This window comes from Anolis carolinensis, unplaced genomic scaffold, assembly GCF_035594765.1.
Source record: "Anolis carolinensis isolate JA03-04 unplaced genomic scaffold, rAnoCar3.1.pri scaffold_15, whole genome shotgun sequence".
In the NCBI taxonomy this organism is placed as follows: domain Eukaryota; kingdom Metazoa; phylum Chordata; class Lepidosauria; order Squamata; family Dactyloidae; genus Anolis; species Anolis carolinensis.
In genome coordinates this window covers 765,025-788,285 of record NW_026943826.1, presented here as the reverse complement: position 1 = coordinate 788,285, position 23,261 = coordinate 765,025, and the positions used below count along the sequence as shown (strand labels likewise).

At 45.5% G+C, this 23,261-nt stretch overlaps 1 protein-coding gene across 2 annotated transcripts; it reads right to left on the bottom strand.

The window, feature by feature from the left end:
* Positions 1 to 77: 77 nt before the first annotated feature.
* On the bottom strand, positions 78 to 23,071 carry hp1bp3 (heterochromatin protein 1 binding protein 3). 2 transcript variants are annotated; one of them, XM_062965765.1, is made up of 13 exons: positions 18,496 to 23,071; positions 18,054 to 18,156; positions 15,679 to 15,847; positions 14,549 to 14,708; positions 14,325 to 14,468; positions 13,439 to 13,519; positions 10,679 to 10,833; positions 10,358 to 10,448; positions 8,447 to 8,606; positions 2,421 to 2,532; positions 2,154 to 2,297; positions 793 to 962; positions 583 to 740 (listed from the first exon to the last, which is right to left on the bottom strand). In XM_062965765.1, the coding sequence occupies exons 1-13, from the start codon at positions 18,583 to 18,585 to the stop codon at positions 583 to 585; spliced, it is 1,737 nt and encodes a 578-aa protein (XP_062821835.1). In that variant the 5' UTR covers positions 18,586 to 23,071. The 2 variants fall into 2 exon arrangements, with proteins under 2 accessions (XP_062821834.1, XP_062821835.1); XM_062965764.1 differs by lacking the exons at positions 583 to 740; positions 793 to 962 and adding an exon at positions 78 to 313.
* Between the last annotated feature and the right edge of the window lie 190 nt (positions 23,072 to 23,261).

Below are 23,261 nucleotides of genomic sequence, written 5' to 3'. Positions count from 1 at the left end.
AGGTACGCTACATCCACAGCATTCCCTGTATCGACCCAACTCGTAACTCTATCGAAAAAAGAGATCAGAACCTCCTGTTGTTTGCAACGCGTAAGCCTGTACATCAAAGGCTTTATTTGATATCTGCTGTGAAGACTTTTGCTTTGCGTTTGCTTGAAGGTTATCATGGAGATTGTACTTTGTTTTCTAAATTGCATTATATTTAATTTGACTGAAGTAAAGCTTTTTTAAATTTGCTTTCACTTGTGTCGGAGCCTGTTTCTGGCGTGGAACTGAACACCCGTCTTTCTTCCCAGGGGCCCGATCCCGCGTGCTAGAAATATGTAAAAAAAAAATAAAGTCTCAGCGTAAAATAAAATCTCCACAACCAGCTTTTTTTAATAGCCAAAATTCCAAGATGCACCCTGTACAGATTGCTCCTTTTTTGTTTTGTTTGTTTGTTTTGCTTCTCAAAGAACAGTCCTAGGTTTCTGGTTCGATGGGAGGAGGGTTGGGGGGAGGGGGGGGGGAGGGAAGAAGGGGGGGAGGAGGGGGGAGGCCAAAGCGCCAGAGAGACTGGTGTCGGGTGGCGCGGCGGGTGGCCTACTTCCGGGCGCGCAGGGACTTCCGCAGGGAGGGCTTGCCCTTCTTGCCCTTGGCGGGGGGCTTCAGGTCTTTCTTGGGGCTCACGGCCGGCGGGGGCTTCTTCTTGGCCGAGGGGCCCTTGCCCGAGAGGCTCTTGGGGGCGGGGCGGGCCGGAGGGGGGGGGTGGCGGCGGGGGGGCCTTCTTGGCCTTGGGGGCTTTTGCCTTGCCCGGCTTGGCCTTGGGGGCGGGGGCGGCGGCCTTGGCCGGGGTCTTGGCGGTGGGCCTGGCCTTCCCCCGGGGGGCCGGCGGGCCTTTGCGGGGCTTGGGCTTGCGCTCTCGCCGCTTGGCCAGGGCGGGGGGCCGGTTCCGGGCCTTGGGAGGGGGCCGCTTCTGCATCCTGTCCAGGGAAGACAAAGAGGGTCGGTCAGTTGAGCCTCCACCTATTGGAAATCAATCTTTCAAACAACAACGTCAACTTCAAAGAAACAACCATCCTCTAACCAAATCTATAATAATAATAATAATAATAATAACAACAACAACAACAACTTTTTTTTTATACCCCGCCCCATCTCCCCGAAGGGACTCGGGGCGGCTTACATGGCGCCTTGCCCGATAAAACAATCAAATATCAAATATCAAAACACAGCAATAAAACAATTATCCAATAAAAACATCAATTACAGTAAAAACAATCGTTAAAATCAACATAAAACATACCATATTAACACAGGAGAGTAATTCATAGAACCCAGGCAAAGTGCAAAATGTGCCGAAACTATTTTTGTAGTGGCGTGTTTTTGTCCTTGGCCGTTCAAAGACATGTTTCTTGAGTCTAACAGCTGAGTTCCCTGTGTGCCATTACACAAATGCTTATGAATATCACTTCTTCAAAGGGTTGACTTCTAACAAGCTCATGCTTTTCTTGACTAGTGGATTTCAAAAGGTGGTCTCCACATGTTCATGGAGATTCATTCATTCATTTATTTATTTACAGTATTTATATTCCACCCTTCTTTCTCACCCCGAAGGGGACTTGGCGGATTACAATGAACACATATATAGCAAACATTCAATGCCAACAGACAAACAACATATATAGACAGACACAGAGGCATTTAACATTTTTCCAGCTTCACAATTCCGGCCACAGGGGGAGCTGTTGCTTCACTGTCCACTAGTGGCTGTACTTCCTCATTCCTTTCTTCGTGTTTTGCTGGCAGTTTTATGGTGTTGTAAATTAGTCAAATTAGCCTCCTGCATAAAGCGTACCTAAATTTCCCTACTTGACAGATGCAACTGTCTTTCGGGGCTGCATAGGTCAACAGCAAGCCGGGCTATTTAATGGTCGGAGGCTTAACCCGACCCGGGCTTCGAACTCATGACCTCTCGGTCAGTAGTGATTTATTGCAGCTGGTTACTAGCCAGCTGCGCCACAGCCCAGCCCACATTTGCCAAATGGATAGGACATCATTTTAAACTTTTCAACAAGGTTATGACTGCCATTCATTTCCAAAGGGATGTGTGCCCGGTTATTTCCAATACGACCGGGGCCAGAAAGGCTCATATTGCCTCCTCCATCCAATACCTTTTCTTTGGTGGCGGCTCGTCCTCCTCCTCCGATTCTTCTTCCTCTTCCTCGGAGGCTTCAGACTCCTCCTCCTCCTCCTCGGACTCTTCTTCCTCCGAATCTTGAGCCGCTTTCTGTTTCTCTGGGAAGAGAACCCCAGGGCTGTGCGGGTGGGAGGAAAGAGGGCGGTTCAGAGGCCTCGTGAATGGCACTCCACACACACACCCCCACCCCACCCCCGGCTGCCCCTTCCCCACCCCAGAACGTTCCCCGTCAGCCCCGGACCTGGGGTAGTAGGGGAAGCACAGCTGGAAGGTCCCGCTGAAGCCCTTCCCGGAGATCTGCTCCATCCAGCCAAACTTCTCGCACTTCTGGAGGGTCCTCTTCAGGAGGTGGACTGCCGGGGGAACAACAAGGGAGAAAGAGGGCGTTAGGGACACTCGCGCATAATATGTGTGGAAAGGCCTCAGGAGGAGGGAGGCCTCCGTGAGAGAAGCTCCAGGGTGAAGGCTGCTGTGTGTGAACCTCCTGCTTAAGTTTGGTGTGAGAGGAGGCTCGGTGAGAGCGAAGCTGTTTATCCTCATGGGAAAGAAGCCAAGAAGGAAGTATAAAGAACTGCATTTGTGTCATGGAAACCTTGTTCTTGCAAAAAATGCAACCACACTATTTTATTATTATTATTATTATTATTAAATTAAAATGCAGACTGTGCAAGGAAACAGACGAAACCATTGATCATATCCTCAGCTGTTGTAAGAAAATCGCACAGACAGACTACAAACAGAGGCACAACTATATGGCCCAAATGATTCATTGGAACTTATGCCTCAAGTCCCACCTCCCAGCAGCAAAGAACTGGTGGGATCACAAACCTGCAAAAGTATTGGAAAATGAACACGCAAAGATACGGTGGGACTTCCGAATCCAGACTGACAAAGTTCTGGAACACAACACACCAGACATCACAGTTGTGGAAAAGAACAAGGTTTGGATCATGGATGTTGCCATCCCAGGTGACAGTCGCATTGACGGAAAACAACAGGAAAAACTCAGCCGCTATCAGGACCTCAAGACTGAACTTCAAAGACTCTGGCAGAAACCAGTGCAGGTGGTCCCAGTGGTGATGGGCACACTGGGTGCCGTGCCAAAAGATCTCAGCCGGCATTTGGAAACAATAGACATTGACAAAATTACGATCTACCAACTGCAAAAGGCCACCCTACTGGGATCTGCACGCATCATCCGAAAATACATCACACAGTCCTAGACACTTGGGAAGTGTTCGACTTGGGATTTTGTGAAACAAAATCCAGCATAACTATCTTGTTTGCTGTGTCATAATAATAATAATAATAATAGAGAAAAATAATACATGTAATAATAATGATAATAAATACAGGAATATAATGCAAGTAATCACGATCTGCCAACTGCAAAAGGCCACCCTGCTGGGATCTGCACGCATCATCCAAAAATACATCACACAGTCCTAAACACTTGGGAAGTGTTTGACTTGTGGTTTTGTGAAACAGTACAAACTCTACTGTACTTTGGCTACTGGTGCTGGGTCACACAGCTGCTAATACGTTACTCTCCTTTATGTTTATGTGGAGGGTCTTTTGTTAATAAGCCCACTCGCCCAACAGATTTTATGTACAATGTTACTTTTATACTTATGTATTTTATATTTGTGTACTTGTACACTGTGTATTGTGGTTCAGATGCGGCACTCTTGTGAGTCCCCCTGGGGAGATGACGGCGGGGTACAAATAAAGATTTATTATTATTTATTACGACTCTCCCTGCAACATTTGTGGGTTTTAAAATTCAACCTAAACCAAGGTTGAAGTGCACGACGGAGCCCAGTGGCTGCCTTGCTCTCCCTGCTTCTCGTTCTGAGAGCAGAAAGGGCTTCTTTCCACCATTCAGGAGCCCACAACACAGGCTTTGCCTCCTCGTGAGCGAGTCCCTGACAAGGGCCGGGAGGAGGGGCTGTGTTCGGAACAGCAGCCCACGGGCCGCGGAGAGGGAGCAGGCCTTCTGCGAGGGAGGGAGGGGGGGAGGGAGGGAGGGAGCGCAGCCTGCCTGAATCATTCAAGGCAGGGCTTCCTCCGAGGCCTTTGTTCCTGCCAACGCCTGGCTTTATGCGCCTGCAGAGGGAATGGAGCCGAATGGAGCCGCACCGATCATTAGGGTTCACTCCTTTCATCCCGAGCTTCTGGGAGGCAGAACCAGAACCTCTCAAGCCTTTCACTTTTTATTTGTTAATGTAGATATTGGCTAAACTGTATTCTATGTGTATGTTGATTTGCCAGTTTGAATGTACCTCTTTGGTGTGGGAAGAGTTATAAGACATGTGATTGTACTGAGCATGTTCAGACACAGGACTCCATTTTGTATCCTGTCTGATTATGGATTTCAATGAGTTAAGTCTGTTTTACACCTCGGTGGAGGTGGATGCACGTACGTGTCCAGACCTCAGTGGAGGTGGATGCATGTTGCTGTTTAGACTTCAGTAGAGAATTATGACTTACGAACCTCCGTGAGTACAACTATACCTAAAGACTATGGATTTTATTGATTAAGAATGATACCCTGTGTACTCAACACACAGAGAACTCCATCTACTGTATATACAGTAGAGTCTCACTTATCCAAGCTAAACGGGCCAGCAGAAGCTTGGACCAGTTGTACCTGCTGGTTAACTCCTTGACGTAGCCTCAGTGTTCACCCCAGTTTAAGGCTCTTCCCATGACTTTGTAGCACCTTAACTTCCTTCTTGTTTACAAGTTCCACTCAGTGCACTTTGCCTAGCTCATTTTATGTTTTTATTGCGGTGTTTTTCGTGTGTTTTATAATGATTGTGATTTTTTCATGCATTTTAAATTTATTTGTGTGTTTTGTATTTGATATTACTGTATGTTGGTTTTATATCTGTAAGCCGCCCCGAGTCCCTCTGGGGAGATGGTGGCGGGGTACAAAAATAAAATTATTATATTATTATTATAAGTGAATATCTTGGATATTAAGGAGGGATTAAGGAAAAGCCTATTAAACATCAAATTAGGTTATGATTTTACAAATCAAGCACCAAAACATCATGTTATACAACACATTTGACAGAAAAAGCAGTTCAATATGCAGTAATGTTATGTTGTAATTAATGTATTTACGAATTTAGCACCAAAGTATCACGATGTATTGAAAACATTGACTACAAAAATGGCTTGGATAATCCAGAACGTTGGATAAGTGAGACTCTACTGTATATAAAAATGTACTGTCAGTTTGTAGGACTGAGTTAACAAAAAACCACTGGAGCAAATTCCACCAAATTTGGCCACAATATACCAACACATCCAAGGTATGACCTCCTCTCAAAAAAACCTAAACAAATAAGCAAGAATGGACAACTCCCACAATTCCTAACAAATGGTAGGCTAGGAATTGTGGGAGTTAAAGTCCAAACCACCTGGAGGGCCCAAGTTGGCCCATGTTTCCTGTCTGGAATAGTATATGTATACATACACACACACATACATATAGTATAGCATATATGTATCATATAATCTGAGCTGTTAGAAGTCCAAAACACCTGGAAAGCCCAAAATGGGAATTCCAGACAGGGAACAATCAGAGCCAGCAAACACCTCCCAATACAGGATTCCCCCAGACAGTAAGCAACCAGACCTTGAAGCTGCAAAGCTATGCAATGCTAATCAAGGAGATCAATTCCAACATTCACATCTGCCTCAAGCAGACAAGAGTTCTTTCTACCACCATGGACATTCCACAGATATATAAACCCCTTCGCTAGCTAGCTTGATTAGCACCGAATAGCCTTGCAGCTTCAAAGCCTGGCTGCTTCTCATTACTTTATTTTCCATGCCAACAGACTATGCCACAGCAACGAGTGGCCGGGCACAACCAGTCCTATCTATAACTGAACTTTTTATTTATTTGTGGCATTTATATACCGCCCTTCTCAACCCCGGAGGGGACTCGGGGCGCTTCACAGAGTTGACAACAATTCACTGCCCTTGGTGAAAAAACAATATAAAACATCAAAGTTGACCCCCCCCCCCACCACCACCACACACACTAAAACATTAAACATTATTATTAAACACGTCACATAAGCCGTTTAAGGATAAAGCCAGCACTTTGGGTCGTGCTCGGTAGCTAATAGGCAGCCAACAGGAAATTTGCCTGTATGGTGAATTCATCCAAGATGTTTGTAAGTAAACAAGATATGTTATTTTTCAAAGACTTAGATAAATAAATAGATAAAAGGATGTAATAGAGAGATATGTATTTAAGTTGTAATGGAAAAGTCTAAAACTGATAAGAAATATGCATAAAGATGTTGGATTCTGATTTTTCTTTATTGTTGGATTGCATATAATGTGATATGTATGGGATACTGTAAAATGAGGAAAGAATGCATACTTATACATTTTGAATTATAAATTAATAATAATAATATTGAAAATAAAATATGTATAGGTAGATGAAGGGTGTGTAGTGGAGAGATGTATAGTGAAGTTGTAATGGAAAACTTAAAAGACTGATGGGAAATATGCTTGGGGATGTCCTTGATTTTTTTTTTTTTTGGTTGCCGGATTGTATGCAATGTGATGTGTTTGAGATATTGTAGAATGAGGAAAATGTGAGCTTGTACACATTTGGATTAATAAATGAATAAAAACAATTTTTTTTAAAAAAGATATATTTTCGTAGGGGCCTGTCTTTGTCCTTGGCAGTTCAAAGATATGGTTCTTCAGTCTAACAGCTGAGCTGTGTGCCATGACATGACTGCTTCTGAATATCGCTTGTTCAGACTTCTAACAAGGTCATGGTTTTCAAAAGGTGCTCTCCACATGTTCAACAACGATTCACATTTGCCCAACGGACAGGACATCATTCTTCCTTTTCAATAAGGCAGGGGTCCTCAAACTTTTAAAGCAGAGGGCCGGTTCATGGTCCCTCAGATTGTTGAGGGGCCGAATTATCATTTGAAAAAAAAAATGAACAAATTCCTATGCACACTGCACATGTCTTATTTGTAGTACAAAAAAACCCCCAACAACAATCATTTATTTATTTGCTACATTTATACTCCACCCTCTCTCACCTCGAAGGGGACTCAGCAGCTTACAAGTTGTATGTACATACAATATATTATATTATTAGCATAGCACAATATTAGCATTATATATTACTATATTGTACTATACCACTATACCATATTATTATTAGTAATATTACATTTAATATATAATATATAATTAATATTATTATATTATACAATATTATTACATTGTATTATTATTAACAGCCGCCCTGAGTTCCCTACTGGGTGAGAAGGGCGGAGTAGAAATACTATAATATATAAATAAATAAGTATTATATTGTACTAGCTGTGCCCGGCCACGCGTTGCTGTGGCAAAGTGGTGGTGGTATCGGTTAAAACTTGTTGTGGAATTTTTATTTGACGTTATTTGTATTTTTTTTAAAATTAATTTTATTGTCACTTATCTTTTTTATTTATTATATTGTATTATTTTGTTGTATTATTTTTAGTCATTTTTATAGTATTTTATTGTATTAATTATTTTAGTGTTTTTTATAATTTTTTATTGTATTATTTGTATTTATTTTTTTATCATTATTTTATTAACACTGGGCTGAGTGGGTTGCTAGGAGACCAAGTGGGCGGAGCTTAGCCTTGTAACTGGCAGCAATTGGATAAAAACAATTATTCCTCTCCCTCTAATTAGGACTTTATTTTTCTTTTCTTTTTGTTGTATCAACCTAGAGGCATGGATGAGGGGTGGTTCTGTCAATTTTCGAGGTTGGGGGGTGTTTACTTTTGTTGTTTTGTCCGCTGCCGTGATGCCATCACTCTTTTATATATATAGATTACATTATATTATTATCAATATTATATGTATACACCATATATTATATTATTACCATAGCACAATATTATTAAATGAATGAACAATACAATATTTAAAAATAAAAACAATTTTATCCAACATAAACCTATCAGGATTTCAATGGGAAGTGTGGGCCTGCTTCTGCCCAATGAGATAGTCAAGTTAAGTAGGATTGTTGTTGTTGTGTGACTTCAAGCCTAAGTCTAAAACTGAGGGCGGGGGCCAGGTCAATCACCTTGGAGGGCCGCATCCGGCCCCCGGGCCTTAGTTTGGGGACCCCTGCAATAAGGTTGTGATTGTCGTTCATTTCCCCGGGGATCTCTCTGTGCCCAGAGACTGGGTGGGAGCGGGAAGGGAGGGCTTGCTCACCCTGGAAGCTGGCGTTGGTGCCCGGGTGCTTCTCCAGGACGTACTTCTTCAGGGCGGTGGTGGAGCAGGTCTTGGGCTCGTTCATGGCCGCGATGGCCGACAGGATGGCGTCCTCCATCAGGCTCCCGCCCAGCAGAGGCTTCTCCCCGGACCTCTTCAGCTGCGAGGGACACACAACAACAACAACACTCTTTTTAAATGATTTTTATACAATAGGGGTAAAAACTTTATAGGAGGGGAAAAGGGCTGGGTATGCGAGACATTGGGGGGGGGGGTTCATTAGGCTTCCGTTATTTTCCTTCTGCTTCTTGTGCATGCTTCAATTGCCCAGAGAATAGACACTCTTTCCCTTTTTTCCATCCATATCCTTTCTATTTATAAATCTCTAACTTAATTTCCTTTTTCAAAATATTCTTCAGCCAGAGGTCTGCCGGTATTTCTTTTCATCCATATCTTTTACCTCTCTTATTTTGTCTCTTCCTTCTTGGGAATGGTTGGGCTGTGGCGCAGCTGGTTAGTAGTCAGCTGCAATAAATCACTATTTATTTATTTATTTCCGATATTTCTACCCCGCCATTTTCCCCCGAGGGGACTCAGGACGGCTTACACAACTGGCAGGATCACTACCAGTATATCATAATACAATAAGATAATAGATGACCAAGAGGTTATGAGTTTGCAGCCAGCCTGGCTCGGATTGAGCCCCTCACCATTAAAATAGCCTTGCTCGTTGTTGACCTAAGCAACCCGAAAGCTAGTTGCATCTATCAAGTAGAAAATTTAGGTACCGCTTTGTGCGGGGAGGCTAATTTAACTAATTAACGTCGCCATAAGGAAGTACTCCACCAAGGACACAGTGTCACAGTGGATGATGAAGCAGCAGCTCCCCCTGTGGCCAGAATCAAGCATCCCCTTTATTTATTTACAGGGGACTCAGGGAAGATCACATTATATATATAGAGAGCAAACATTCAATGCCCATATACACAGACAGAGACAGATCCAGAGGCAATTTAACCTTCTCCTGAAGGAATGTTCGATTCTGGCCACAGGGGGGAGCAGCTGCTTCATCATCCACCGTGACGGCAATTCCTCATTCCAACATCGTAAATTAGTTAAATTTGCCTCCCCACATTATTTCCTACTTGACAGATGCAACTATCTTTTGGGTTGCTAGGTCAGCAACAAGCAGGGGCTATTTTTTTTTTTATTTTTTAATTGACGGGTGCTCACCCCGCCACAGGCTGGCCTCGAACTCATGACCTCATGGTCAGAGTTATTTATTGCAGCAGGCTGCTCACTAGCCTGCGCCACAGCCCGGCCCCATGAAGCCAGAAGATGGGAAATGTTAAATTGCCTGTCTGTATGTCTAATGGCACTGAATGTTTGCTATGTATATGGGCATTGTGATCCGCCCCGAGTCCCCGTCAGGGTGAGAAAGAAGGGCGGAATATAAATACTGTAAACAAATACAGATGCCACCCATGGGAGCCGCCCTGAGTCCCCTTTGGGGTGAGAAGGGCAGGGCTGGGCCCGGGCTGTGGCGCAGGCTGGAGAGCAAGCCAGCTGCAATGAATCACTCTGACCAGGAGGTCATGGGTTCGAGGCCCGCTCGGAGCCTATGTTTGTCTTGTCCTTGTTCTATGTTAAAAGGCATTGAATGTTTGCCTATATGTGTCATGTGATCCGCCCTGAGTCCCCTTCGGCGTGAGAAAGAAGGGCGGAATATAAATACTGTAAATAAATAAATAAATATAAGCGTCGCAAATAAATAATAAATAAAATAGTTCCCAGGCTCGACAACGTTGTGGCCAACGAAGGTGTTGACGATGGGATGCTCCATCATGTTCAGGCAGAGCAGACAGGATGAAAAGGGAGAGTGAGCACAAGTGGAGCGGGCTCCTGCCTCACCTGGAAAGTGCCGGAAGCTCCTTTGCCGGTGATCTGCTCCAGCTGGCCCTTCTCGACAGCCCTCTGTAAGGCATTCTTCAGCAACTGGGGTCTAAAGCAAGGCAGGAAGGAAGGACGGGATTAAAGGCACTTTCCTGGGGTGCGTGGGCAGAGGAAGCTCCCGAGTCCCCGACTGCCTGCCAAGAACGGGGTGAAGTTCTCCATGGGCAGATCTCTATGGAAACGCCGCCTCCAGGCGCTTCTCGAGGGCTGAGAGCAGAAGCCCTGGCGCCCCCCCCCCCCCACACACACACAAAAGGAGAGGAAGAGGCGCCCACTGACCTGACGTCCACCTTGAGCTTGGGGTAGTACTGGGAGACGTACTTCTTGATCAGGCTGTAGGAGGCCTCCTTGGGCTCGCAGAGGCGGGTGAAGGCCAAGGGCAGCACGTCCTCCAGCTTCACCTGCGGCTCCGGAGCCGAGGCCGAGGAGTTCTTCTGGAAGACAGAAACACTTGCCGGGAAAAGGGAACAGGCCGAGGAGGAGGACAAATGGGCAACAGCGAGGGAAGCGGAAGGGAGAACGGAATTAGAACTCACAGCATCCCCAGGAAGGCTGTGAGAAAGGCTGTTTTGTGGGAACAGCCTATGACACAGAGCAACATTCGAAAAGTCTTCCATATTACCCGGGACTATGGTTTTGTCCAGACTCAGCAAAAGCTATAGTTCAATATATAAGTAGGTGTGCCTGTAGCTAAGTAGGCCTCAGTATGAGGAATGCCTCACTGTGAGAGAATGCTTCAGTACATGGTAAGCCTCTGTGTGAGGAGCTTCGGTGAGAGAATGTGATTTCTATGAATTCTATGAATGCTATGAATGTGACTTCCTGCTTCTAGGCAGGGGGTTGGACTGGATGGCCCATGAGGTCTCTTCCATGATGCTATGATTCTATAAGTCCCAGACTGAAGGCCTTGTGCAGGGGTCCCCAAACTAAGGCCCAGGGGCCACATGCGGCCCATCAAAGCCATTTATCCGGCCCCCGTGACAGCGGCTCCCTCCTCCCCCACCTTTCCCGCCTCCTCCTTCACCTGTTGAGCACCTTCCAAAGCTTTGCGTGTTTATAATGGTATTTTAATTATTATTTAATTAATAATTTATTAAGGGGTGCTTTGCCAGTGCTTTTGGTGCACAAAGGCAAAAGGGGGTTGGACTAAATGGCCCAAGGGGTCTTTTCCAATCCTTTTTATTATTATCATTATTATTGACATAAAGACACAGTATAACACAGCAAACGATATATATATATATACCGTGTTTCCCCAAAAATAAGACAGTGTCTTATATTATTTTTTGCTCCCAAAGATGTGCTAGGTCTTATTTTTAGGGGATGTCTTATTTTTCCATGAAGAAGAATTCACATTTATTGTTGAACAAAAAAATGAACATTTATTATATACTGTACAGTAGTTGTCATCACAAACCAACATAACCAAACCAGACAAACTATGACTTCTGTCAAGAATGTCTTGTTACTACTGTATAAATATAAATAATATAACATTTTAATATATTATTACCATTATTTCCATGTACAACTGGTATGTACATTTACCGATCCTGCAAGTTCTGGTGTTTTGTTTGGCGGGCGCCGAGCATGCTTCCAAACAAAAACTTTGCTAGGTCTTACTTTCGGGGGTGGCCTTATATTTAGCAATTCAGCAAAACCTCTGCTAGGTCTTATTTTTGGGGGATGTCTTATTTTTGGGGAAACAGGGTGTATATATACACACACACACACACACATATATATACATATGCTGGATTTCGTATTACAAAATCACAGGTTGAACACTTCCCTGGCGTTTAGGACTGTGTGATGTATGATGATGATGATGATTATTATTATTATTAACAACATTGAGGCTGGGGTGCTTTGCTTGTGCTTTTGGTGCACAAAGGTAGAAGAGGGTTGGACAAGATGGCCCAAGGTGTCTCTTCCAACCCTCTTTATTATTATTATTATTATTATTATTATTATTATTATTATGTTTTGATACAGCCGATGGGCTAATCAATAAAACATGATTTGATTTATTATTATTATGATTAACATTAAGGCTGTATTTCTTCCCTTTTTTTTAACTTCAAAATAAGAGATGTGCAGTGCGCATAGGAATTTGTTTATAGGGTTTTTTTTTTCAACTATAGTCCAGCCCTCCAACGGTCTGAGGGACTGTGAACTGGCTCCGTTTAAAAAGTTTGGGGACCCCTGGCCTTGTGTGTAAAGCCCCAGTGTGAAGGCTGCTGTGTGACGCTCCTGTGTAAGTTTGGTATCAGAGGAGTCTCTGTGAGAGCGAAGCTATTTATCTGCGTGAGAAAGAAGCCCAGCGTGGAAGTAAAGAAAGAAGTATAAAGAACTTTATTTGTGTTATGGAAACCTTGTTTTTGTAAACAGTGCAACGGCATTAGGAATCCATTGGGGGATAACAAAAGAAATGGCAGTCTCGGTACAAAGAGGGGGAATGGGAAATTACAGGGAAATAAAGGAAGCAAAATAATTGAGTGCACACAAGCGGTGATAGTATTGGGACGCAAAGACAACTCAAAGTGGACAGTAAACAAATGGTATCAGTATAGGTAAAGGTAAAGGTTCCCCCTGACGTTAAGTCCAGTCATGTCTGCTTCTGGGGGTTGGTGCTCATCTCCATTTCTAAGCCAAAGAGCCGGCGTTGTCCGTAGACACCTCCAAGGTCATGTGGCCACTGGCATGACTGCATGGAGCGCCATTACCTTCCTGACGGAGCGGTACCTATTGATCTACTCACATTGGCATGTTTTCTAATTGCTAGGTTGGCAGGAGCTGGGGCTAACAGCAGGTGCTCATTCCGCTCCTGGGATTTGAACCTGGGACCTTTCGGTCTGCAAGTTTAGCAGCTCAGTGCTTTAACACACTTCGCCACCGGGGCTCTGGTATCAGTATAGGGTGGACCAAATGGAATTCGAAATTATCGATGTAAAAGAAGGCAGAGGGGGTGACGGGCTTCCCAGGGGATGATGGGAAACATGGCTGAGCGCCGGACTTGCAGGGCTTTGCCGGCCTTACCTTCCGGTCCCTGGATTTGGAGGCTGTTTTCCCTGAGTTTGGGCCCACCACAAAGCTCCCAGAGGCTCCTTTGCCTTTCACCTGCAAGAATAGTCAGGATAATATCAAACTTTGTGTATATCCTGCCACCATCTCCCCGAAGGGACTCGGGGCGACTTACAAAAGGCAGCATAGAACATAAAACAGTACGTGAGGACAAAAACAGTATCCCATAGAAATGATAACAACGACCACTATCAAAACATATAACATAGAATAAAACAGCACAATTTCAAAAACGCAGAACGTCTGTAGAGGTCTCAAAAACAAAGTGAATCAATGACAGCAAAAAGGAAGCTTCAGTGAACAGAAGTTAGAAACAACTTGCCTTTCGGAAAGCCTGCAAAACCTTGCTCTTCCGACAAGCTTTCAATGGGTGAAAAACTCGGGGCTATGTCTGTTTTTATTGTTGCTTTTATTGTTTTTATTGTATTTCAAAGCTAAGTGTATTGTTTTAATATATTTCCGTAAACCGCTCCGAGCCAAACTGGGAGTAGCGGTATACAAGTTTAATAAATAAAAATAAAATAAAATAACTTATCCTGCTTTCCTGCTGGAGAGGAAGCAGGAGGGCCAGTTTTGTTCTGTGTCATGATCTCTGATCTTTGACATCTCCGGACACAGAGCAAGCGCTAACAAAGAACAGATGGCAGCCATAAAACGGGCCGGCCATAAAACCTCAATTACCCTCTGGTATGTGAGAGCCCCTATATAAATGGGCCAAAGAGAAGGTTCTGGTATTCTGTATAATAAAACCTGTTGGAATCTACCAGCGTGTGTCTTGGTGCTTTCTTCTGTGGAAGAAGAGAACCTCCCAGAGCGCCTCAGGGCTGCCTGCCTTGCTCACCTGCCGAATGGCGCCCCGCTCCAGCTCCCTCTTGAGGGCCTGCTTGAGGAGGAAGCCCCTCCGCTCCAGCTCCAGCGACGGATACTTGTTGATGATGTACTTCCGGATGGCCACCACCGAGGCCCCGCCTTTCTGGAAGCACGCCTGGGGGAGGAAACCCCGGCCGTGAGCCACTGGCGTGGGACGGGGCGAGGTGTTTCTCAGCCCCCACCCGCCCTCCTCACCTTGATGGCCTCGATCAGAATGGCATCCATCTTGGGGCGGGAGGAGGCCGCCATGTGGGTCTGCTTCTGCGCTCGGGCCAGCTGGTTGGCCGAGAGGGTGGCCCAGGCCGGGATCGTCTTCTTGACCTTCTTCTCCTTTTCTTTAGCTGGGTCTTTGTCCCTTGGAAGGGGAAAGGGGGTCACAAGCAGCCCAGCCGTCTCCTCCCCATCTGCTTTCCTCATACAGTCTTGGAAGGATAGTGGGAAGAGACCACATGGGCCACCTAGTCCACCCCCAATCTGCCAGGCAGGAAAAGCACCATCAAAGCCCTCCTAACAGATGGCCACCCAACCTCAACAACAACAGGGTGGGCAGAGACCACATAGGCCATCTAGTCTACCCCCAATCTGCCATGCAGGAAAAGCACAATCAAAGCCCTACAGCCTCAATAAATAATAACAACAATAGTAATATAAATAATAGGGTGGGAAGAGACCACATGGGCCACCTAGTCCATTCCCCATGCAGGAAAAGCACAAAGCACAATCAAGGCCCTCCTAACAGACAGCCACCCAGCCTCAGTAATAATAATAATAATAATAGTAGTAATAATAATGTGAGAAAATACCACAGGGGCCACCTAGTCCACCCCCAATCTGCCAGGCAGGAAAAGCACCATCAAAGCCCTCCTAACAGATGGCCACCCAACCTCAACAACAACAGGGTGGGCAGAGACCACATAGGCCATCTAGTCTACCCCCAATCTGCCATGCAGGAAAAGCACAATCAAAGCCCTACAGCCTCAATAAATAATAACAACAATAGTAATATAAATAATAGGGTGGGAAGAGACCACATGGGCCACCTAGTCCATTCCCCATGCAGGAAAAGCACAAAGCACAATCAAGGCCCTCCTAACAGACAGCCACCCAGCCTCAGTAATAATAATAATAATAATAGTAGTAATAATAATGTGAGAAAATACCACAGGGGCCACCTAGTCCACCCCCAATCTGCCGTGCAGGAAAAGCACAATCAAAGCCCTCCAGACAGATGGCCACCCAGACTCAACAACAACAACAACAACAAGGTGGGAAGAGACCACCTGGGCCACCTTCATGCAGGGAAAGCACCCGCGAATGCCCCTTACTCCTTCTTGGCCTCCTCGGGGGGCTTGGCCTCCTCCTTTCCCTCGGCCTCGGGCTCCTTGGGGGGCTCTGTCTCCGCAGCGGCTGCCGTGGCCGTGACGGCCGGAGGCAGAGCCTCGCTCTCCTGCTCCTCCACAGTTGAGGCAGATTCCTCTGAACTGGCATCAGGATCTAAGGAAGCAGGACAGAAGGAGGCGACAGGCAAAGGTTTAGCTAGTAAAGCTAAAGGTTTTCCCCTGACTTTAGGTTCAGTCGTGCCCGACTTTGGGGCTCATCTTCGTTTCTAAGCTGAAGAGCCAGCGTTGTCCGTAGACACCTCAAAGCTCATGTGGCCACTGGCATGCCTGCATGGAGCAGCATACCTTCCCGCCAGAGTGGTATCTATTGATCTACCCACATTTGCATGTTTTCGAACTGCTAGATTGTTGGAAGCTGGGGCTAACAGAAGGAGCTCATCCCGCTCCCCAAAATTCAAACCACCAACCTTTCAGTCAGCAAGTTCAGCAACTCAGCGGTATAACCCGCTGCGTCACTGGGAGCTCCTTAGCGACAATGTCTTAGCTACAATGTCAGATATCATTCAAATGGGGTATTTTCATAAACAAAGTGCCTAGACCAGGCATGGCTCAACTTCAGCCTTCTCTCTAGGTGTTTTGGACTTCATTTCCTACCGGTTGCTAGGAATTGTGGGAACTGAAGTCCAAAATTTATTATTATTTATTTATTTACAGCATTTATATCCCGCCCTTCTTTCTCACCCCGAAGGGGACTCAGGGCGGATCACATTACACATATAGGCAAACATTTGATGCCTTTTAACATAGAACAAAGACAAACAAACATAGGCTTCGGGGGGGCCTCGAACTCATGACCTCCTGGTCAGAGTGATTCATTGCAGTGATTGATTGCAGCTGCTCTCCAGCCTGCGCCACAGCCCGAGCCCTGGAGGGAAGGCCAAAGTTGGCCCATGCCTGGTCTAGGCACTTGGTAGGTGAAAATATCCTGTAAAGCTCATGTGTGAAGCTCCTTAAGTTTGGTCTGAGAAGAGGCTCTGTGAGAGCGAAGCTGTTTATCTGCATGAGAAAGAAGCCCAGCATGGAAGCAAAGAAGGAAATATAAAGAACTTTATTCCTGTTATGGAAACCTTGTTTTTGTAAATAGTGCAACCATAATATTTTGCTATTAAAAATGCCTCCAAAGGCATGTGTCTCTGTGTTTTTGTTCTTTTGATCACTTTTGGCCACTGGTGCTGGGTCATGCTGCTGCTAATATGTTACCCTGCTGTGCATTTATGGGGATGGTCTTTTGTTAATAAGCCCACTCACCCAACAAACAGTGAGGTAGATACATAGTAAATAAACAAATAAAGGCCCCTATGAACCTACTCGCTCTCTAAGATCCTCTGGGGGGGGGCCCTCCTCTCGCTTCCATCTTCCTCACAGTTACGACTGGTGGGGACGAGAGAGGGAGCCTTCTTGGCCGTGGCCCCCCGGCTCTGGAACGCCCTCCCCAGGGAGATTAGGTTGCCGCCCTCTCTATCCTCCTTCAGGAAACAGCTGAAGACCTGGATGTTTAGGTTGGCCTTTGGTGAGACAGTCACTGGATGACCAGCCTCAGTTGGCACTATAACTCTATCCTGAATTTTATCAGGTCGCTTTTATTCTGGTATTTTAACTGATGATGTTATTTTATATTGTTGCTGCAGTCCCCCCCACCAATGAAGTCGACTGAATTGTACTTGGTGGCTGATTTACTGCTGTATTAACTCTTGTTTTATTGTTTTACTGTCTTTTACTATTTTTGGTATATTGTTTAATGTTTTTATGCTGTTGTTTTTGTAAATTGTGCTAGTTGGGCCTTGCCCCATGTGAGCCGCCCCGAGTCCCCATGGAGAGATGGTGGCGGGCAGGCCTGTAGCAAAGGAGTGGTTTTAGGGGTTCAACCCCCCCCCCCCCCGAAATTTTTCAGGTTATAAAAAAACCCTGGTTTACTCATGAATTTTAACTGGTTAACCAAATCCCCATGCTAAGTCTATGAGACACAAAACATTAAGAGTCCCTCCAGGCACTATCTCAAGCAGATATTGACAGGTTTGTAGCGGGGAGGAGTGTGTGCTAGGGGTTAAACCCCCCCCCCCCGAAATTTTCAAAACCCCTCCCGAATTTTTTTTCTGGCTACGGCCCTGGTGGCGGGGTATAAATAAAGTTTTATTATTATTTTATTAAATAAATGAATAAAGGTGCAGCGGTGTGAGTGCTGGTTTGGAAGGTGGGAATGAGTCCCTGCCTCGGCCCCAACTCCCCCTGACTCTCCAGTGGATAAGAGCCGGCCCCTGAGAATGAGTGTCGGGAACAGAAGAACATCCGGAGGCCTTTACCTGGCTTGGCCTCCTCGCCTTCGGCTGGCTTGCTCTTGGGAGGTGTTTCCCGCGCAGAGGCGTTCACAGCCCGGCGGATTGGCATGGTGCCGTCTTCAAGGGCCTGGAGGAGAGAGAAGGGGGAGGGAGGCAGGGCGGCTGGGGGTCAGGGGGAGGCAGGGGGGCCGCGGCTCCCCATCCAAAGAGAAGGCCCCACCACCACCACCACCACCACCGCCGCGGGCCGCTCAAGGCCAGCCCTGCAAGTAAGCGCCCCAGGCTCACGCCAGAGAGCCAGAGAGAGAGCGCAGGCACGCAGTGTCCAGCTTCCTGCTTCCGCTGGGGCTCAAAGGACACCGAGAGAGAGGCGCAGGGACTCCGAGAAGCAGGGGAGGAAGAGAGGAGCGTGGCCCTCAGGAGCCGCAGTCCGAGGGCCAGCACCCGGGGAAGGGTCGGCCCCTACCTCGCTCAACTTGTCCGGGGGAGCTCCCGTTAAGAGTGGAAGCGCCTTACGGCCTGCGCCGGGATCAGCGTCGGACAGATCGGTCGCCATTTTAAATTAATCTCTAGCCCCCAACGGGAGGGTTAACACTTTTTGGAGCCCCCAGGTTTTTAACCTCAAGGGGGGGAAGGAAGACTTCCTAACAACCTGAAGTGCAGAAAAGACTTGGTGTGAACAAAAGGGAAGGGGGGAGGGAAGGAGAAAAAGAGGAAACAAAACAAAACGGAAAGAAAACTTCACATCTACATCCCTAGAGAGGGAACCTGCGGGAGGAAAACAAAAGGGAAAACAACTCAACGTAATCAATTTGAATTGGCTGTCAGAAGTCATGGCAGGAAACAACTTTAACTTGCATAGGACAGGAGACACCCCAAAGGACATCCAGACCATGGCTCAATGTGGCCCATGACCTCCACAGATGAGTTTGAAGCATATGTGTAGATACAATGCTATGAGACACTATGGTTTCCGTTCCTGGGTTATCAATGTTATTTGCATCGTCATTGTCCCCTTTCCTGCCCCCACAAGCAGCGCCCAACAAGCACAAAGGACAAGCAGTAGTGAAAGGGGGTCTCCTTTGGGGCAGCCCCTGAAACGTGACAAAGGCCACTCTGGGCCACTTCCCCCAGGGTCCCAGAGAGCCAAGGGAGGCCTTGTTAATGGGAAACACTTGGCTGGAGAGAGGCGGGAGGGAAGACGCCAGGCAGGGCACATTCCCCGCATTCTTATGGGCCTAAAGGGAGAGGGGAGGCCTCCAACGGGAGGAAGTGGGGACAGCTGCTCTTCCCACCACTTCGAAACCCAAAGGGTTATATTCTCCAAAAAATAAAAGCCTTGCTATGTGCAGAACACCTTTCTAACGGGGCTGGAGGCGGAGAGGGAACTCTCACAAGAGCATTGGAGGTGCTTCTTCAGGACCCACCTGTCTCCTGGGATGAGGATATCCCTATTATTCTATTTATTTATACGCTGCTTTATCTCCCCAAAAGTGACTCAAAGTGGCTTGACATAAAAGCATTAGGATATATATTGATTTACACTCTGCTTCATCTCCCTATGGGGCCCTCTCCAAAGAGAAAGCAGCACTGAAGCTCGGGACTTTGGGGCCTGGGAATAAGCGGAAACACTTGCCTCACTCATGCCTGCAATTCCAAAGCACACGCCACATATCTGGCCCATGAAAACTCAAGGGGCGACACAGATATGGGTTTGGGTGCAGCTGACTTCATCACCCCAGGAACAGGGTGCATCTCCGTTACAGAAACATGCAGCTTGGCCACCACTGCTTGATGCTGCAGTGGCCGGACACAGCCTTGCAAAGCCTTCTTTGCCCATCATCATCATCATTATTTATATCCAGTTTTAAACCCCCAAAAGGATACTCAAGAGAGCCGGGGCTTCACCGTTTGCAACTCTCAGCACTGACCTGTGGCAGTTTGCGTGGCGACAAACTGGGCTAATTCCTCAGCCCAGGCAGCGTGCCCTCAGGCTTCGCAAGGGACACCTTCCCCTTGAGCCACGGTCACTGAAGTGTTTCCACAGCAACGTGGGCCAAGCCTTCTTGGGAGGAATCCTTCGCCACCATTAATGCCCACGGTCTCGAAGGGAGCGTAACCCCCACCCAGCATACAGAAAGAGACAGTCTTGGCTATAAAAACAATGTGGCACCTTTAAGAGCGACACGTGCATTTCAATGCCAGCTTTTGCCATGTCTCCCGGCAAAAGGAGAGTGGGAGGAAGTGGCCGAGGGAGACCCAAAGGTCTAAGCACTTTAAATAATAACAATAACAAAAACAATATGAAAACAATAGTAAAATATAATAGAGCAACACCAGTAATATTATAAAAGTAACAGAGGACAATAGGAGAATGGGAGGAAGTGGCCAAGGGAGCTCCAAAGGAGAGAGAAACAAAGGTCTAAGCACTTTAAAATAATGATTATTATAATTATTATGATAATAATAATAATAATATAAAACAATAATACTATAAAAGTAATAGTAAGATATAATACAGCAACATCAATAACAATATAACATAGGAGGCAAACAAAGGTCTAAGCACTGTAAATAATAATGATAATAATAATAACAATATAAAAACAAAGATAATATAAAAGAGTAAGATACAATACGCACTTTAAATAATAATAATAATGGTAACACAAAAGCAGAAACAATAATAATATAAAAGCAATAGTAAAATATAATATGCATTGTCGAAGGCTTTCATGGCCAGAATCACTGGGTTGCTGTGACTATTCCAGGGTGTCTGGCCATGTTCCAGAAGCATTCTCTCATGACATTTCGCCCACATCTATGGCAGGCATCCTCAGAGTTGTGAAGTCTGTTGGAAACTAGACAGGCAGGGTTTATGAAGTGGGGTTTTTAGCTATACTAGCTTGTTATTTAGCTATACTAGCAGGTTATTTGTAAGGGGCCTTATTTTGGTCATATGTTACGTTATTTCTTAGAAAAAAACTCAGTTTTTTCTGTTGTTTTTTTATTAATGCTCCCGTTAGAAAATGCATAATGATGTGGGTGAACTACAATTCCCAAAAAACCTGGGCCAATTCTCCACAAACTTGTCAGTATTCACAGTTGGTCATCTCAGGTCTGTGTGCCAAATTTAGTCCAGATCCGTCACTTGCTGGATTCAGTGTTCTGTGAATACAGGTGAACTATATGACTCCGTGATGCCAATGTTAATCACCCACCCAGACCCCACCTGTATGCAAAGTTGTTCTGTGTGACAAGTTTAGTCCAAATCCGTCATTGGTGGGGTTCAGAGGGGTGATGGGGTACAGGTGAACTATAACTCCCAGAGTTAAAGGTCAATCATCCCTAAAGTCCACCAGTATTCCCAGTTGGCCATGTTGAATGCGTGTGCCAAGCTTGGTCCAGATTCATCATCAGATGGATTCAGTGGTCTCTGAATATGGGTGAATTATAACTCCTGGATGTCAAGGTTAATCACCCCCAAACCCCACCAGTATGCAAATTTGGCCATGTTGGGTCTGTGTACCAAGTTAGTTCCAGGTCCATCATTGGTGGGGTTCAGAGTGCTCTTAGACTGCAGGTGAACTATACATCCCAGTCCCAACAACTTCAATAAATCATGGCGAATTCTCCCCAACCCTCTCTCTCGAGTATGTTCCATAGTTGTTGTGTGCCATAGAAAAGAACAAGAAAGGGATAAGGGAGAGGCAGTGGGCAGGGTCATGTAAATTTCACACCAATTGAGAGAAAAAGGAACCCTGGGAGCTCGCTGTAACCTGCAATGTCCTTGGAGGGAGGGCTTTGGTGGCTCCCCAGCACTGTGGGTTATTTGGGGAGGCCGGAGGCTATCTGTGTAAGCGGACACCTCTGCCACATACACATTTTCACATTTATGATGGTATAGATCTGTGGAATAATGACAAGGATGGGAGAAATAACTCTTTGTCTGCCTGAGGCAAGTGTGAATGTTGCAATTGGCCAGCCTGATTAGCATTGAATGGCCCTGCAGCTTCAAAGCCTGGCTGCTTCCAGTACTAAAAAACTCTAAAATAAGGACAGTAAATAAAGAGCAACAATTCCAGATAGGAAACATGCAGGGCCAGCTAACACAAAGGATTCCCCCAGGCAGGAAGCAGTCAAGCTTTGATGCTGCAAGGCTATTCAATGACAAGAATTCTTTCTTTCTCCCACCCTGGACATCATTGCATAGATCTATAAACCCCACTTGCATCGTATCCAACAGACCTCACAACCTCTGAGGATGCCTGCCATAGACTGCATCTTTCCTTACGAACCCACACAGGCTCTAAGATCTGCAGGCCTTTCTTTCGCTCCCACCTCCATCTCAAGCATATTTGGTGGGGACAAGGGAGGGTCTTCTCTGTGGTGCCCCCCCCCACCCCAGCTCTGGAACTCTCTCCCCAGGGAGATTAAATATGCACCCACATTGTCCACGTTCCGGAAAGAGCTAAACACGTGGATGTTCTGTTGTGCTTTTGATTAAGCAGTTCATGAGATATTTGACGCCCAACTATATCTACCAGCAGTTCCCGTACATTATCCCTGGTCCTTCCTCCTAAGGGTTTAGTGTTTTAAACTGATACTGTTCTTTTATTATTGGCCCTTGTATTTTTGTCCACCAGCCCTGTTCTAAAATTCTACTGCAGTTCCCTTCCCCCTGAATTTCAGGACCCATTGCTGCTCAGACTATTGGCTATTTTATGTTATTATGTTATATTATGTTATGATGCTTTTTATGTTATTGCCTTCTTGTAATATCGTTGATCTTACTGAGATATGTGTTAATCCACATCTGGTTTTAATCTTCGTTGGATCGGGCTTGTCCCCATGTATGCCGCCCTGAGTCCCTTTGGCAAGATGAAAGTGGAATATAAAAAAAAAGTTATTTTATTTATTTATTTGGGACATTTATATTCCGCCCTTCTTACCCCGAAGGGGACACAGAGTGGCTTACAATTTATATGTACATATAATAAATTACATTTTTAGCATAGAACAATATTAGCATTATATATTACTATATTGTACTATACCACTATACTGTAATATTGTTAGTATCAATGTAATGATGTTAGTTATATATAATACATTACATGTAATATATTATATATAATTAGCATCATTACATTGTATTATTAGTACTATTATATTGTATTACATCACAATATTATCAATATATGTATATACAATATTATATTATTATATTAT

Coding starts and splice junctions, on each gene's coding strand:
- hp1bp3 (XM_062965765.1), bottom strand. CDS start 18,585: ATGGCGACCGATCTGTCCGACGCTGATCCCGGCGCAGGCCGTAAGGCG. Junction 8,607..10,357: donor GAGCTTCCGGCACTTTCCAG/GTGAGGCAGGAG, acceptor TGTCCCTCGCAG/CTGAAGAGGTCCGGGGAGAA. Junction 2,533..8,446: donor CACCAACGCCAGCTTCCAGG/GTGAGCAAGCCC, acceptor TTCCCCCGGCAG/TCCACCTCCTGAAGAGGACC.